Raw genomic sequence first — 13,010 nt, 5'->3', positions numbered from 1 at the left:
TTTTGGAAGGATTTGGTGTGTTTCCGTGTGACATTCTTGTGAGGAAAATGTGGAAGTTGCAGAAACTTCACATAAACAATAAAACAATCTCATTTTTGTAAAGCTTTACTCAAAAAACAGTGGTAAGTAGTTCACTTTCAGGCAGGGAGAACCACAAGTGGGCATCTGCTTTTGGCCTGTTTCTGTTCGTTAATAACCTAGGTGAGGAAACAAAGTCTGTATAAAAAGTCCGAAATGGACACCTAGATGAATTACAGGCACATTGGAGAATAGTGTCAGATGCCCTGTTGTGACACACTGAGGAACTTCCTGGAATCATGGGATAAATGCAGTAGACACACGCAAAGTACTGCTCCCTATAGGAGGAAGAAGTGGGATATGTCTGACTAGGCCATGGGACTGCAGAACAGGTTCTCTACAAAGTGCGGATGTTTCTGCTCTCTCCAGTTTTTCCCAGCTGAGACTCCCAAAGGAATACCATATTCAGTTTTGTGCAAAATGTTTCACAAACATCAGTGGCAAATTGTACACAGTCTAGGTTCAGAAAGAGTATATTATTTCAAAAGGTTATAGCAACTAACTTTTTTTCAGCCCACAAAAGAGAAAAATAGTATGTCGTGACAGTAGTCAAAGATGATGTTAAATAGAGAATAACAATCATTTATTTTCAAAAGCTACAGGGAAGGGTAAAAGTAAAGCAGTTTTGTTGTCAGCAAGGAATATTTGGGTTGGATAGTAGGAAATATGCTCTGACTACAGGGCAAGTGAAACCCACCAGCTGCTTAAATGGGAATCTTCCTCACTGGGAGATTTTTAGGAGTAGGTTAGGCCAACCGTCTGTCAAGAACCACTTGAAAGTACTAGATCTCTACACAATGAAAATACAGTGGGTTAAATTCCTGTTTATACATGTTTCTGTAGTTTTGTGACAAAAAGCAGCAGCAATACAGATCTTTTGTTCTTAAAAAAGCCAGGACCAAAAGAAAGGTACAGCCAGCTCAGGGGCTGGCAGCACTGCTGTACTGCATGCTCAGAAACAGCTGAAATTTATTGATCTATCTTAGAACAGGAGAGAAAAAAAAATAGTGCCTGAGATGGTTTTAGGATTCTTGTGTGTGACGACATTAAAGCAAGGCAGGACAATGCAACTTTTTCATAACTATCACTTGTGTATGCCTTAAGTTGTGCATGCGTGAGGTGTTACCCAGCCAATTCTGTCCGTGCAGCCTGTAAGGATGGGGCAAGTAGTAACTGTAGTAGTTGTTACTGTAGCTGTTCGAATCCAAGCTGCTGAAATAAGATGAAAGTGCCTCGACAACTGCAGGATGCAAGCAAATTTCACCTGACAGCTCAGCACAGATGCATAAATTAGGAGCAGCTGGATGATTAAAGGCTGTAATAGGCTGTATAAAGGCTGTGTAAAGGCTGTCCTAACAAAAGTGCAACTAATAGTTCTCTTAAAAGCGAAGCTGATGCTTGAATTGTTATTCAGTGGGCTTCAGAAACCAGAAGGACTGAGCACAGAGAAATGTATCAGCTGGGTCAGGTGAAGAGTGAGTAAGACCTACAAAGAACAACTGCATGACTGTGATGTGGTGACAATTTTAACTGACATTTCGTGTTAGAATCGTGCTATTTTACAAATCTATTGCAGAAGAGAGCTTTGCATTCTAATAGCTCAATTACAGCAGCACAAGGTTATGGCAGATGGGTGGGTGGAAGACTGTGTGTCATCCTGGTATGAGTCTTTGCCTTTTGAGTGCCAGAAAATCATAAGGGAGGAGCTCTTTGTCACCACTGTAGAAGTCATAAGCACATTTTCAGATGAATCAAGTCTTCTATCGAGTTCTGAGTATGCAAGAATTCCTCAGTCCTTTTCACCTGTCTGTCTGAATGTCCAGACTAGGGACTGAGTATTTTTAAATTCAATTATTATTAACCATAGAAAAATGCAGGTTGGAAAGTACCTTCAGAGGTTATTGGGTCCACCCTCCTGCTCAAAAATGATTAACTTCAATGTCACAATTTTGCACCAGGTCTTTTCCATCTGTGATTTTGGTATCTTCAAGGATAATGTATCCTTGCTGGGTGATGTCTTCCAGATCATAAGACTGTCAGTGGGAAAATGCCTTCTTTGTGTCCAGTAGGAATCTACCATCCTGCAGCTGGTGACTGTTGCCTCTTATCCTTTTGCTGAGTACCTCTGGGAATCATCTGTCGCTGTCTTCTGCACCCTCTTTTATGTAGCACAAAGATTTCAGTTTACCCCTTCAAGTTAGGACAATGGGCTGGCTTGCAACAAAATAGTAGCTATCAACACCTCTATTCTCTAGATGTTTCACTGGAAGGAAAAAGATCTTTAAAAAAATGTATTTTTGTTGCCTTCATGATTTCTTGTTGTACAGGCATTGCAGTTAGCTACACTCAAACACAGTAACTTTGGTAGGAGATTGCACAAGTTTTTTCTGTGGACAGCATGGTACTAAGAAACTGCAGAGATCATAATTACAAGCTGCAATATTTATCAGCACCTCAGGAAACTTCCAGTCTGGCAGTACTACGAAGTAATATTTATCCAATAATCTCATTGAAGTACTGCATGATTTAAGAAAATGTGATTTTAAAATATTTATTTAAGTTTTCATGACATTGTCCAGATCTTGATCAACATTTCCAAGGATACTTTATCTCCTTGCCTACTCAGATTCCCCCTTGCAGCTGTCAGCTTTGGTAAAGAAAAAGAAATCTAAACAAAACAACAACAAAAAAGGAGCTCCTGTAGACATGGTCCAGAAGTACATTAGGCAGTAGTATTGTAATTTTCTGTAGTTTTTACTACTAAAAAAAGTAGTAATTTTCTCTACTTTTGAGGGGGAAGAGAGGAACGTGGCTTATAATGAGAGGGGCTTTTGATAGTTTTATGATAAGCATTTATTGAAAACACGTGTAATTTTATAGTCTTAGGAAAAAGAGTCACTGTTTGAACTTCAGTTGCATGTATGGTTATAGGGACATGTGGCAGCTTCACCTGCAAAAATAAACAGTAGAAATAAGAAATGAGATCAGAGTCAATGTTTTACCCACGAGGACTTGTGCGGCATGCAGAAAAATAGAACAAGGTTAATGCTAACCTGTGTCATCTTTGTCGTCATCGTTCCTCCCCTCCCCACCCCGCACATCTCAGAGCACACAGATACAGTGTCTGCCATAATCTGCTTTTCTAATTGTGGTTTGTATTCTCATAATCCCTTTTCCTTCATTTAGCTGCTTCCATTCTATTACCTAGCTTTATTTCCCCTCATCCTCCTATGGTGGTGGTCAGAAAAAAATACAAATCATCTGGTATAAGTAGAAGTACAGCTTTTTGAGACAGAAGTAGCAAAAGAAAATTTGCCCTGTGCATGCAAGAGCCTCTATCTCTGAGATCCTCAACTGACCTCAGCCTAACTGCTGCTCTGCCTTGGGAGTCACTGTAGATGTGATCACCTCCTCCGTGATGTGGGTGACTTTTGTTTTTCTGCTCAAGAACTGCTCAGCTGAGCTTTTACATACCCAGGTTCAGTTTTGGTTTGATCTGAAATTACCAGTTTTAGTACCTTACTTCACCTGGAATTTTATATAATTTCTATCTAATAATACAGATAGTTATAACAGGTGCTTATATTTTACAAGAGTGGTAGAAAAGTTAGTTAAAGCAACATGTTAAAGTAAAAATAAACATTGTTCTCCCAGACAATTAAATTCAGTGTTGGATTTACTACCTACGTATTGAAGAAGGTGATTTCTGAAGTATTTTTCCTTCTCCCACCTACAGAAATAATATATTCCTTTCTGCGTTAGTTCTCTTTACCTTGAGCAGAAAGCCTAACAGATATCCAGCTCTGTAAACAAAATAGAAGACCCATCTATAAGAAGCAAAATTTTAATGTTAGATAATGAAGTAATTTACAGAATATTATTGTATTTATATGATTTATTTCACAGCTGTTTTGCCAGTTGTCAGACCGTGTCAGTGCCCTGAAATGCTAGTGCATTAATTTAACTGGACTTGTCATCATCCATTAGGTATGATTAAACGTGTCAGTGATGTGGCAAAGTTAAAACAGCTGAGATTTGGGAAGGTGAATGGCATTGTAGAAAAAGTAAGTAGCAAAAGGCAATGGAGAAGGCAGACCAGCATGCCTAAAGACAGTAAATTCAATCCTGCTTGGGAATCTGACCCCGATCCCACAAAGCACTTAATCTCATCATTTACGCACATGAGTTTTTCCCTTCTCTAAGCATACATATTGTCCCACTGAAGTTAGGGGGTGAGATTAAGCAATACCAAGACTGCTGCCATACAGCTCAGCATTTATCAGACCAGAGCCTTCATTGACCTGACGGGGGAAATATCTTGCCACAGCACTTATGTATTGAATGATATTTGTGTAGGCGTTCACGCAGTGCAAGTTCAGTGCAACCCAGGGTTCCTACAGTAGTCAGAAAATTATTGTTTTGTTTGGGTACAAAGGGATGTAAAGTGTTTTTTGCCGGAAGGTGCAAGTCTTTTCTGTAGTTGCTGCACAGAAAAAAAAATATAGAGGTATATAAGAACAGATTAAAAAAATATCAAATATAAAAGTGTCCAATGTCTGGAGTTCTACTGTTGAAAGATTTTATCGATAAATTAAGCCATCATGAATAAGCTACCCTATTTGCACTCAGAAGGATTTACAATTTTGTGCTACCAATTTTATGGTAAAATGTCTTATGTGGGTATTTATTTTGGTATAAAAAGCTACTAGACGATACAGTGTAAAACTTATAGATTATTTCACTGTTTTATTAGAAGCAGCTACTCCTTTAAAGAGGCAGTGGCTCTCTAATCAATGAGTATTGTTAGGTGATGCAGAATAGGTATCATTAGGGATAGTTTAAGACCATAAGTACTGATTTCATCTTTGCAGGTACAGAGCTGCTACAGACTTAGATTGTTGCTTCTTCCTGCTAAAAAATTTAAGTGGTAAAAGAATAAACATGAAATGTTGCAGTTCTAGGCTAAACTGCTGGTAATCTTTAGAGCACAAGGTCAAACCTGTGCTTCTTGTGTATGCAGAAGCAAAGGGACGGATCTTACTGGAGTCTGTCTGGAATTGAGGCAGAAGAGTAGGTTGTGGCTCTCTGCATCTGGAACAAGGAGCTGAGAGAGCTGATGCTACAAGGGCTATAATTTATCTTACATCCACGACCCACCTTGTTTTGGTGATAAACGAGACTTTTCTTTCCACTGTGCTTTCATCTCCATCTATGAAGCCCATCCCTTGTGTATAATGTCCTTCTGCACTACAAATTACATACTGCTTGGCAAAGAAGGTAACTTTTACCTTGGAAGATTTTCCTGTTGGGGGAGTTTCTCTGCCACCTGCCTTCTGATGCCTTAAATCCATTTTACATTGTATGTAGCTTTTGTACCTGAGAATTGATGCTGTAATAATCCGCATTGCTGGTGAGTTGCACATGATGAATATAAGAAGCAATTAGCGTGCCCCACAGAACATGCTTTCACAGCAAATTTATTGCTCTATAAGCTACTTCCATTTCAGTGAAAGGCAATTGCTTATATAGGAAAACAAAGAAATAGACTGCTGTACTTGCATTTGGGCAAGAAGAATTAAATGCAGAAAGTGGTGAAAGAAGTTGGTATAAGTTGCTGTTTTTGTTGTTTGTATAAATGGTAGATGCAAGAACAAATTTGTGGTTTGCCAGTTTAATAAGGAGCTCATTCAGGCACAAATATAAGAAACTACTGTAAAATAAAACCAGGTGGCTGCTCCAACATTTCTTAATTCCTTTTTATATTCCAATTTTATTTTGCAGCTGTGCAATGGTGGATCTGTGACTGATCTTGTGAAAGGGTTTCTGAAGAGAGGTGAAAGGATGAATGAACTTATAATTGCTTACATTTTACATGAAGCTCTGATGGTAAGATAAGCTCTCAGTGAAAGGACAGTCAATATTCAGTAAATGTTTTTTTTTTTTTGAATTAAGGTCATGTCCTCATTAACACAGCCTTTTATAGCGGTGTTTAGTGAAATCAAGTTATGTGTAATGCCCTCTATAGACAGATAGAACCAGCGTCACATTCACAATCCTTGGTTATCATGGGGGACTTCAACCCCAATATCTGTTGTGGGGACAGCACAGCCGGACATACGCAATCCAGGAGGTTCCTGGAATGCATCGATGATAACTTCCAAGTGACGGAGGAGCCAGCAAGGAGAGGTTCTGTGCTGGACCTCATTCCCACCAACAAGGAGGGGCTGGGGGGGAATGTGTAACTCAAGGGCAGAATTGGCTGCAGTGACCATGAAATGGTGCAGTTTAGGGTCCTAAGGGCAGTGAGGAGGGAGCACAGCAAGCTCGCTACCCTGGATTTTGGGAGAGCAGACTTTGGCCTCTTCAGGGATGTTTGGTAGAGTACTATGTGACAAAGCCCTGGAGGGAAGAGGGGCCCAAGAATGCTGGTTAATATTCAAGGATCACCCCCCATTCAAGCTCAGGAGCAATGCATCCCAACAAAGAAGAAGTCGGGCAAAAACACCAGGAGGCCTGCATGGGTGAACAGATCACCTGGGAGGGATACAGAGAAATCATCCGAGCAGCTAGGGATCAGGTTAGCAAAGCTAAAGCCCTGCAAGAATTAAATTTGGCCACAAAGATGATCAGAGAGCTGAAGCACCTCTCCCATGAAGACAGGCTGAGGGAGCTGGGGCTGTTCAGCCTGGAAGAGACTCCAGGAAGACCTTATAGCAGCCTTCCAGTACTCAAGGAGGTCTACAGGAAACCTAGGGAGGGAGTCTTTGTCAGGGAGTGTAGTGATAGGACAAGAAGGAATGGTTAAATGGCTTAAAAAAAAAAAAAAAAAAAAAAAAGAGGTAGATTTGGGTTGGAAGTTAGGAGGAGATTCTTTACTCTGAGGGTGGTGAGGCACTGGCACAGGCTGCCCAGAGCAGCTGTGGATGCCCCATCCCTGGAGGTGCTCAAGGCCAGGCTGGATGGGGCTTTGGGCAACCTGGTCTGGTGGGAGGTGTCCCTGCCCATGGCAGGGGCAAAAAAAATTACTTTTATTTTGAGAAATAGCAGAAATATACACAGAATACTGTTTGATTTATGTCTGGCTCCAAGGTATTTTTTAATAGTGAAATGATCATTGGTTCTAGTGAATTCAGACACCTCCACAAGAAAAAAAAAAAATCAGCTTATCAAGTGTCTTTCTTTCTCATTGTCTTTTAATCAGAATTTGACTTCCTGCATTGGAATTATTGATAGGCTCTAGCAGTTTTCTTTGAGTTTATACTCTAAAGGTGTAATATATAGCATACATTTATAGTGCTTTTTTTCTGCTATTATCTTAAAATTTCTATTTGACATAAAGTTAAGCAATTAAAAATATGTATTACTCATGGTGTGCCAAGAGTTTTTCCTGTAAGAATGACATCTCTGTGATTTTGGATTATATATATTTATTTTTTTCTCATAATTATCTGCTACTTTTTGTTTCTGTAAATGTAATATAGAGATCAGAGCTGTTAGTAAAAAGTTCATGGTTACATCTCACCTTCCAGGGACTTCAGCATTTGCATGAAAACAAAACTATCCACCGTGATATTAAAGGAAATAATATCCTTTTGACCACTGAAGGAGGAGTCAAGCTTGTGGATTTTGGTATGTTACATTATTTATGTATACAACCAATGTTGTACATTTGAAACATGGAAAATAAAATAGAGAAAACAAATCAGAAAAGATGAGTTATAATAACTTTTTAAGATTTTGAATTCTTCATTAAAAATCACTTGGGTAACGAGAGTCACTTTTTGACTGGATAGAAATTAATTATTCACAGACAGTGCTTTTAGAACTTTGGCTTTTCCAGCAATTTTTCTAATGCCATTTAAAAAGCATGGCTAAAGAGTAAGTTATAATACGTTGTTAGTAAGTGCCAAGTGCTTCAGGGCAGGCATAGTAAGTAAAGTGACAAAACAAGTTAATAGGTTCAAAATAAGGTTGATATTCAGATCCTCAGGGACTGTGTGCTGATTCAGTGAGGTTAGAAACTGATAGCCAAAAGCCTTATTTTGTAACTGAGAGGACTTAGAACTTAACAGAAATTGTGAAGAATGGGACAGTTCCATCTTGGTTATGTATACTTAATTTGTTTGATTTGAAATGAAACAAGGGATACCACCTGAATGCAGCAAAAGGAGATATATTATGTAGGTAATTCCCACTTTCCAAATTCTGTGAAGAGTAATGGATTAGTGTTTGGCAAATCTGAACCTAAGACATTATTTAAAAGGCTCTGCTCAAGTCTGCTAGATCTTAAATGATTCTTGAATGCTGTCATCTGGTTTCACCACCAGAAGGCAAGAAGCGGTGACACAGGTAAATGATGCTACCAGCTATTTCTCAGACATACCACAGTGGTTTGCCTTAAAAAGTTTGACTGTTGTTTTATTTAAGGGGATTATGTAATTTTTCAGTGCTTCTTATTATGAACTGTTATTCTATGGTAGCACACTGTCTTCTAATGATTAAATTTAATTTATAGGTCACTACTTCATAGCACAGCAACCCGTTGTAAATGTCATGATTCCATTCAGAAGATGGAAAATTTTCGTTTTCCTTTACCCTCCTATCTTGTTAATGAGATTTATTTAATTGATACATAACAATTGTTTAAACTAACCATGGGATTTTAACTTCCGTTAGTCTAGTGTCTTCCCGCTAGTAGATTGTATTTGTACAACCCTCCTACTTCACACACAAAAACTCCACAACTATTAGGGTTACTAATTCTGAAAATGTATGTATTTATGTTCATTTTTTTTATTACTCAGATAAAATTTTCAGTTGCAAAGCCTCCAGATCTCATAAATTATTTGCCATACAGTTACTAGTATTTTCTGATTGTCTGGAAATTTAATGTGAGGCAAAATCAATATTTTTGCCCACAGGTTTTTAATGTGTCACAAATGCTATTTTTTAAGGTGCTGAAGGCAATTAGAGCTGTGGAGGATCAATGCTTTTGAAAATTAAATCACTTATGCAGATGTCAAAATGTACAAGCTTTAGGGGTGAGGACCTCAGTTCTTTGTCAGTTACTGCAATCTACTGCTAAGGCTGTAATTAAAAAATAATTTTAAAATCTTGTGGGAAAAGAATTGTGATGCCAAAGCATAGATGAGAATGTGTGCAATAAACATGCATACGTGCACACACATTTACGTGGGTTGAATAAGGGCCAGTAGTCCTTCTAAAGGAGTATAGGAAATGCACCCTAATTTAGAAATAAATAGAAACTTTCTCAAGCCTTTTTTTTTCCCTAAAGCCAATCTGAAGCCAATAATGAGTATTTTCAAATGGGGAAAACTTATGCAGTCTTCACAAAACCATCAGGGAAGACCATTCACCCTTCAGGCTGATGTTTAAGGTATTCAGCTGGGATTTGGGAGGTTTGTGTCTTCTACTTAAGAGGATTTAAAACCACATTAATCAGATTTCAAGAGTATTTTTTAGCAAGGAATGTGATTTGATTAAAATCTCTCACGTTGACACAGCTACAGACTGTTGCATGTAAGTGTTTATTAGATCAGGGACTGAAACTCGTTGCCTTTTTTTTTTTTTTTTTATACACAAAATAAGCCTGTGAATCTACAGGCTACAAATGATATAGATGCATGGACACAATCTCTTTCTTTCTTTCTCAGTAGGTACTCAGTGGAAACAACATTTTTATTTTAGGTTGAACCAACTATTACATAGGGCCAAACAAAGAAACACAAAACAGCAACACAAATAATCACACAGCCCTTTCTAGCATGCCTGCAGCTTTTCCATTGTGTAGAGGGAAATGATGACAGTGGATTAGGGGCTCCTTTAACCAGGAAAGACTTGACAGAGGAAGTGAGCCCTTCCCAAGATAGTTCTGGCTGCACTGTTCTCCTACATGCTGGTTGATGATGAGATGATCCTGAAGAACCCTTTGCTCTCCTCCCTTGATACTCTTTATGCTGGTCTGTATTTACACAGGTGCATAAAACCCATATCTGAAAAACCGGCCTGTGAAGCCCTATGGAGCACAATACCAAAAAGGATGTTCTCCATCTGTATGTGTTGAGTGGTCATATTGAACTTGTGTTGCTGTGTCACTTTTTCATTCTGAAGTACTATTAGGAGCTTCTAAAAGTCACAAGTGAAAAACAAACAAACAAAAAAAACAGTTAACTTTCAATGAATTGTCAACTTTGAGAATGACTTTTCTTTTCTTTGTTCTTTTTGTACTCACTGAACTTCAGTTATGAAATGTACCACCACGGTGAGTCCTTTCTTGCACAGCAGTACTGACTTTTTAGAAGCTTTATTTTGTGACACAATTTATACACATTGCCTTATGGTTGTTGTGTTATAGGCATTTATGTATACTGTGACCGTGGTTTCTGAATACTGCACAGTCTGCAATAGATGACCTTCACAGTGCTATACAAGGAGTTAGATTACTATAATTTCCAGCTACAGACTGAGGATCCGAAACCCTGAGAGACTGAGTTGCTTGATGTAATACAGAAAGTCTATGGAAAAGCTCTCCCAAAATCTTAACAGTCTTAACAACAAACTTAAAACAGTCTTAGCCATTTGTTAGCCTTTCATAGGCATATTGATAGTTAATGAGATTAGAAAGACTTTAAAAGAATACCATGGCATTGCCTCACCCAGGTTGTTTTGAAGAGTGAAATTTTTGCTTTCGCTCAAAGTTCTGCTGCAATATTGCTTAATCTGTATAGAACTCACCCCAGTATTATATTATTCTCACGTCTCCGAAACACCTTAATCCCAGCTGAGGAATTAATGATCAAAACAAAGTAAGTGGGTTTATAGTATCTCTGTACCAATGCTTCTGGAGATAAATTGCTTATCAAGGAGCTAGCAGATAGATGTTTTAGTTTAAATTGTCCAAGCTAGAAGTTTGGAATACTGTTACCAGGGAAGCATCTTCTCCCCTCGCTTCCATCCAGTGTGATAACTTAGATCAGCAGAGATAAACAAAATCATTCTTTTTGACTACAGATAATGAGAAGTACCCAAGGGGATCAACACTACAGTTTCAGTCCCTGAATTCATTAGACTTCTAGATACATTACAAAATTTGTATTTTCCTCTGTGAGAGAAGGTTGACTGAACGCAATTTAACTACCTGAACATCTGTGGGAATTAGCTGCTTAGCTGTTATGGAGGAAAACCTTTGGGGAAGGATGTTGCACCTGAGAATCGCAACAACTATGCTCCCAGTTTCCCTCTGCTGTGTCAAAACAAATAATAAATAGCTGAACTTTTTTCAAGTGTAACTGCTATGTTTTCAGTATAGGATAGAGACTTCACAGAAAAATACACATTTGCATAAAAATAAATGTCCTGCAGCACTCTGAAGGATGAAAGCTATATAATATTAAATAAAAAGAGTTGGAGACAGACAAGGTGTGAAGCAAATCCCCTTTTTATAAATATTCTTAATTATATTCACAGCTGCTCATTAGTTTTCCATGAAGGAAATGTTTTTGTTCTCACTTTTTAGAAGTCCTTTGGATATGTTTCTCAGATTTCTGGTTGCTTGCAGTTGATTCTTTATGTTAAAGAGGCAGTTTTCAAAAAAAAAAAATTTAGCCACTAAAGATGCAGATAAGCACTTAATAATTTTTTAGAAACTTCTATGACATAAATCCAAACGAATTCTGAAAGTCTTGTGACCACTCTATCTGCAGCTTGTAGTGCCTAATGTCTTTCAGTGTCTGACCTTGTTTCATCAGTTTAAAAAGTCACTTGCCTGAAGTTACTTGCATGCATAGCATACCTCATCTGTAATAAAAATTCATATATTCATCTGCATCTTACAATGTGTGACCAATTTCATAGAGAGCTGAGTGTATAACATCTGCTTATGCTGAAAAATACTTGCTTCTTTGAATAGTCCCTCTCAATTCAACTTCATTTCTTGAAATCAGGATGCTGTGCAGGGCTTTTCATGTATTAAATACAGTTAGTCTAAGACAGAATTCCCATTCCTTTGGAACTTCTGAAATGTCAAAAAATGTGCTGTTCCAAAATGGGAGAAAATAAACTTAGCTGTATTATTATTAGTGTTTAATTTTGCTCTGACAAAGACCAGTTTCATTTTCAAAGATTTGATGTATTTCTTAAATCCCCTGCCCTCCCAGTGAGTCTGGGAGCTTGTAAGTCAGAGAGACTTTCATGCTTATATGTTTTTGAAAGAAGAGGTCACAACTATCAGGAAGCTAGACAGGTTGATGATGTGTGGAGAATCACGTGTGAGGAAAGAACCGTTCTTATCCCAAAAGTTTTGAAACATCTAAGTCATGGGGCGAGTGATTCTTTTAGGTAAAAAGAGGACAGTGTAATGCTGACGGAAAATTCCTCTTCAGCTGTGTTTTTGAGGGTTGACCTTGTAGGCTGAGAGTCTTGAACAAGAGCAGAAGTAGCTTATACTTCTCTGGGACTGCTGAAGCCTGCTGTCACAGACTAGAAGTATCTCAGGATGAGCAGCTGTTGCCTTGGAAATGGCCAGAAAAGAACATATAAATTGTACTCTACCACTTAGATTTTCAGTACCGCTGTTCCTTGCTGAAGACCATGCCTGCCCATGCATCAGATGAAAATTCATACCACGTGTAATTGAAGTTACCACATGTTGAAGTTACTACCGTGAAAGGTCATTGAAAAAGGGGCTGAGAAAGTGGAGAAAAAAAAAAGCCAGAGGTTAAATCTTGTTCTTTGGAATTTAAGCCTATTTCTAACTACAGGAGATCCCATGACTCTCCCAGTTCACCTAGTACTGTCACTGGGAGAAAGGTGATATCAAAAAGGACTGGCACTATCCATTTTCAGTTTCTTAGGCATTTCACTAATGGTATCTAAACATCTCCATTGAAGTCTCTGGCTGAGCAATACATAGG

At 38.3% G+C, this 13,010-nt stretch overlaps 1 protein-coding gene across 1 annotated transcript in view; it reads left to right on the top strand.

Annotated features, from left to right (window-relative positions):
• Positions 1–13,010, top strand: part of MYO3A (myosin IIIA) — a 131,610-nt gene that overhangs the window by 36,341 nt on the left and 82,259 nt on the right. The window contains 2 exon segments of the mRNA XM_048048503.2: positions 5,860–5,964; positions 7,608–7,707. Of these exon segments, the coding sequence (XP_047904460.2) occupies positions 5,860–5,964; positions 7,608–7,707 (205 nt within the window).

Source organism: Anser cygnoides, chromosome 2 (assembly GCF_040182565.1).
Source record: "Anser cygnoides isolate HZ-2024a breed goose chromosome 2, Taihu_goose_T2T_genome, whole genome shotgun sequence".
NCBI lineage: Eukaryota > Metazoa > Chordata > Aves > Anseriformes > Anatidae > Anser > Anser cygnoides.
This window is presented reverse-complemented; position numbering and strand designations above follow the sequence as displayed.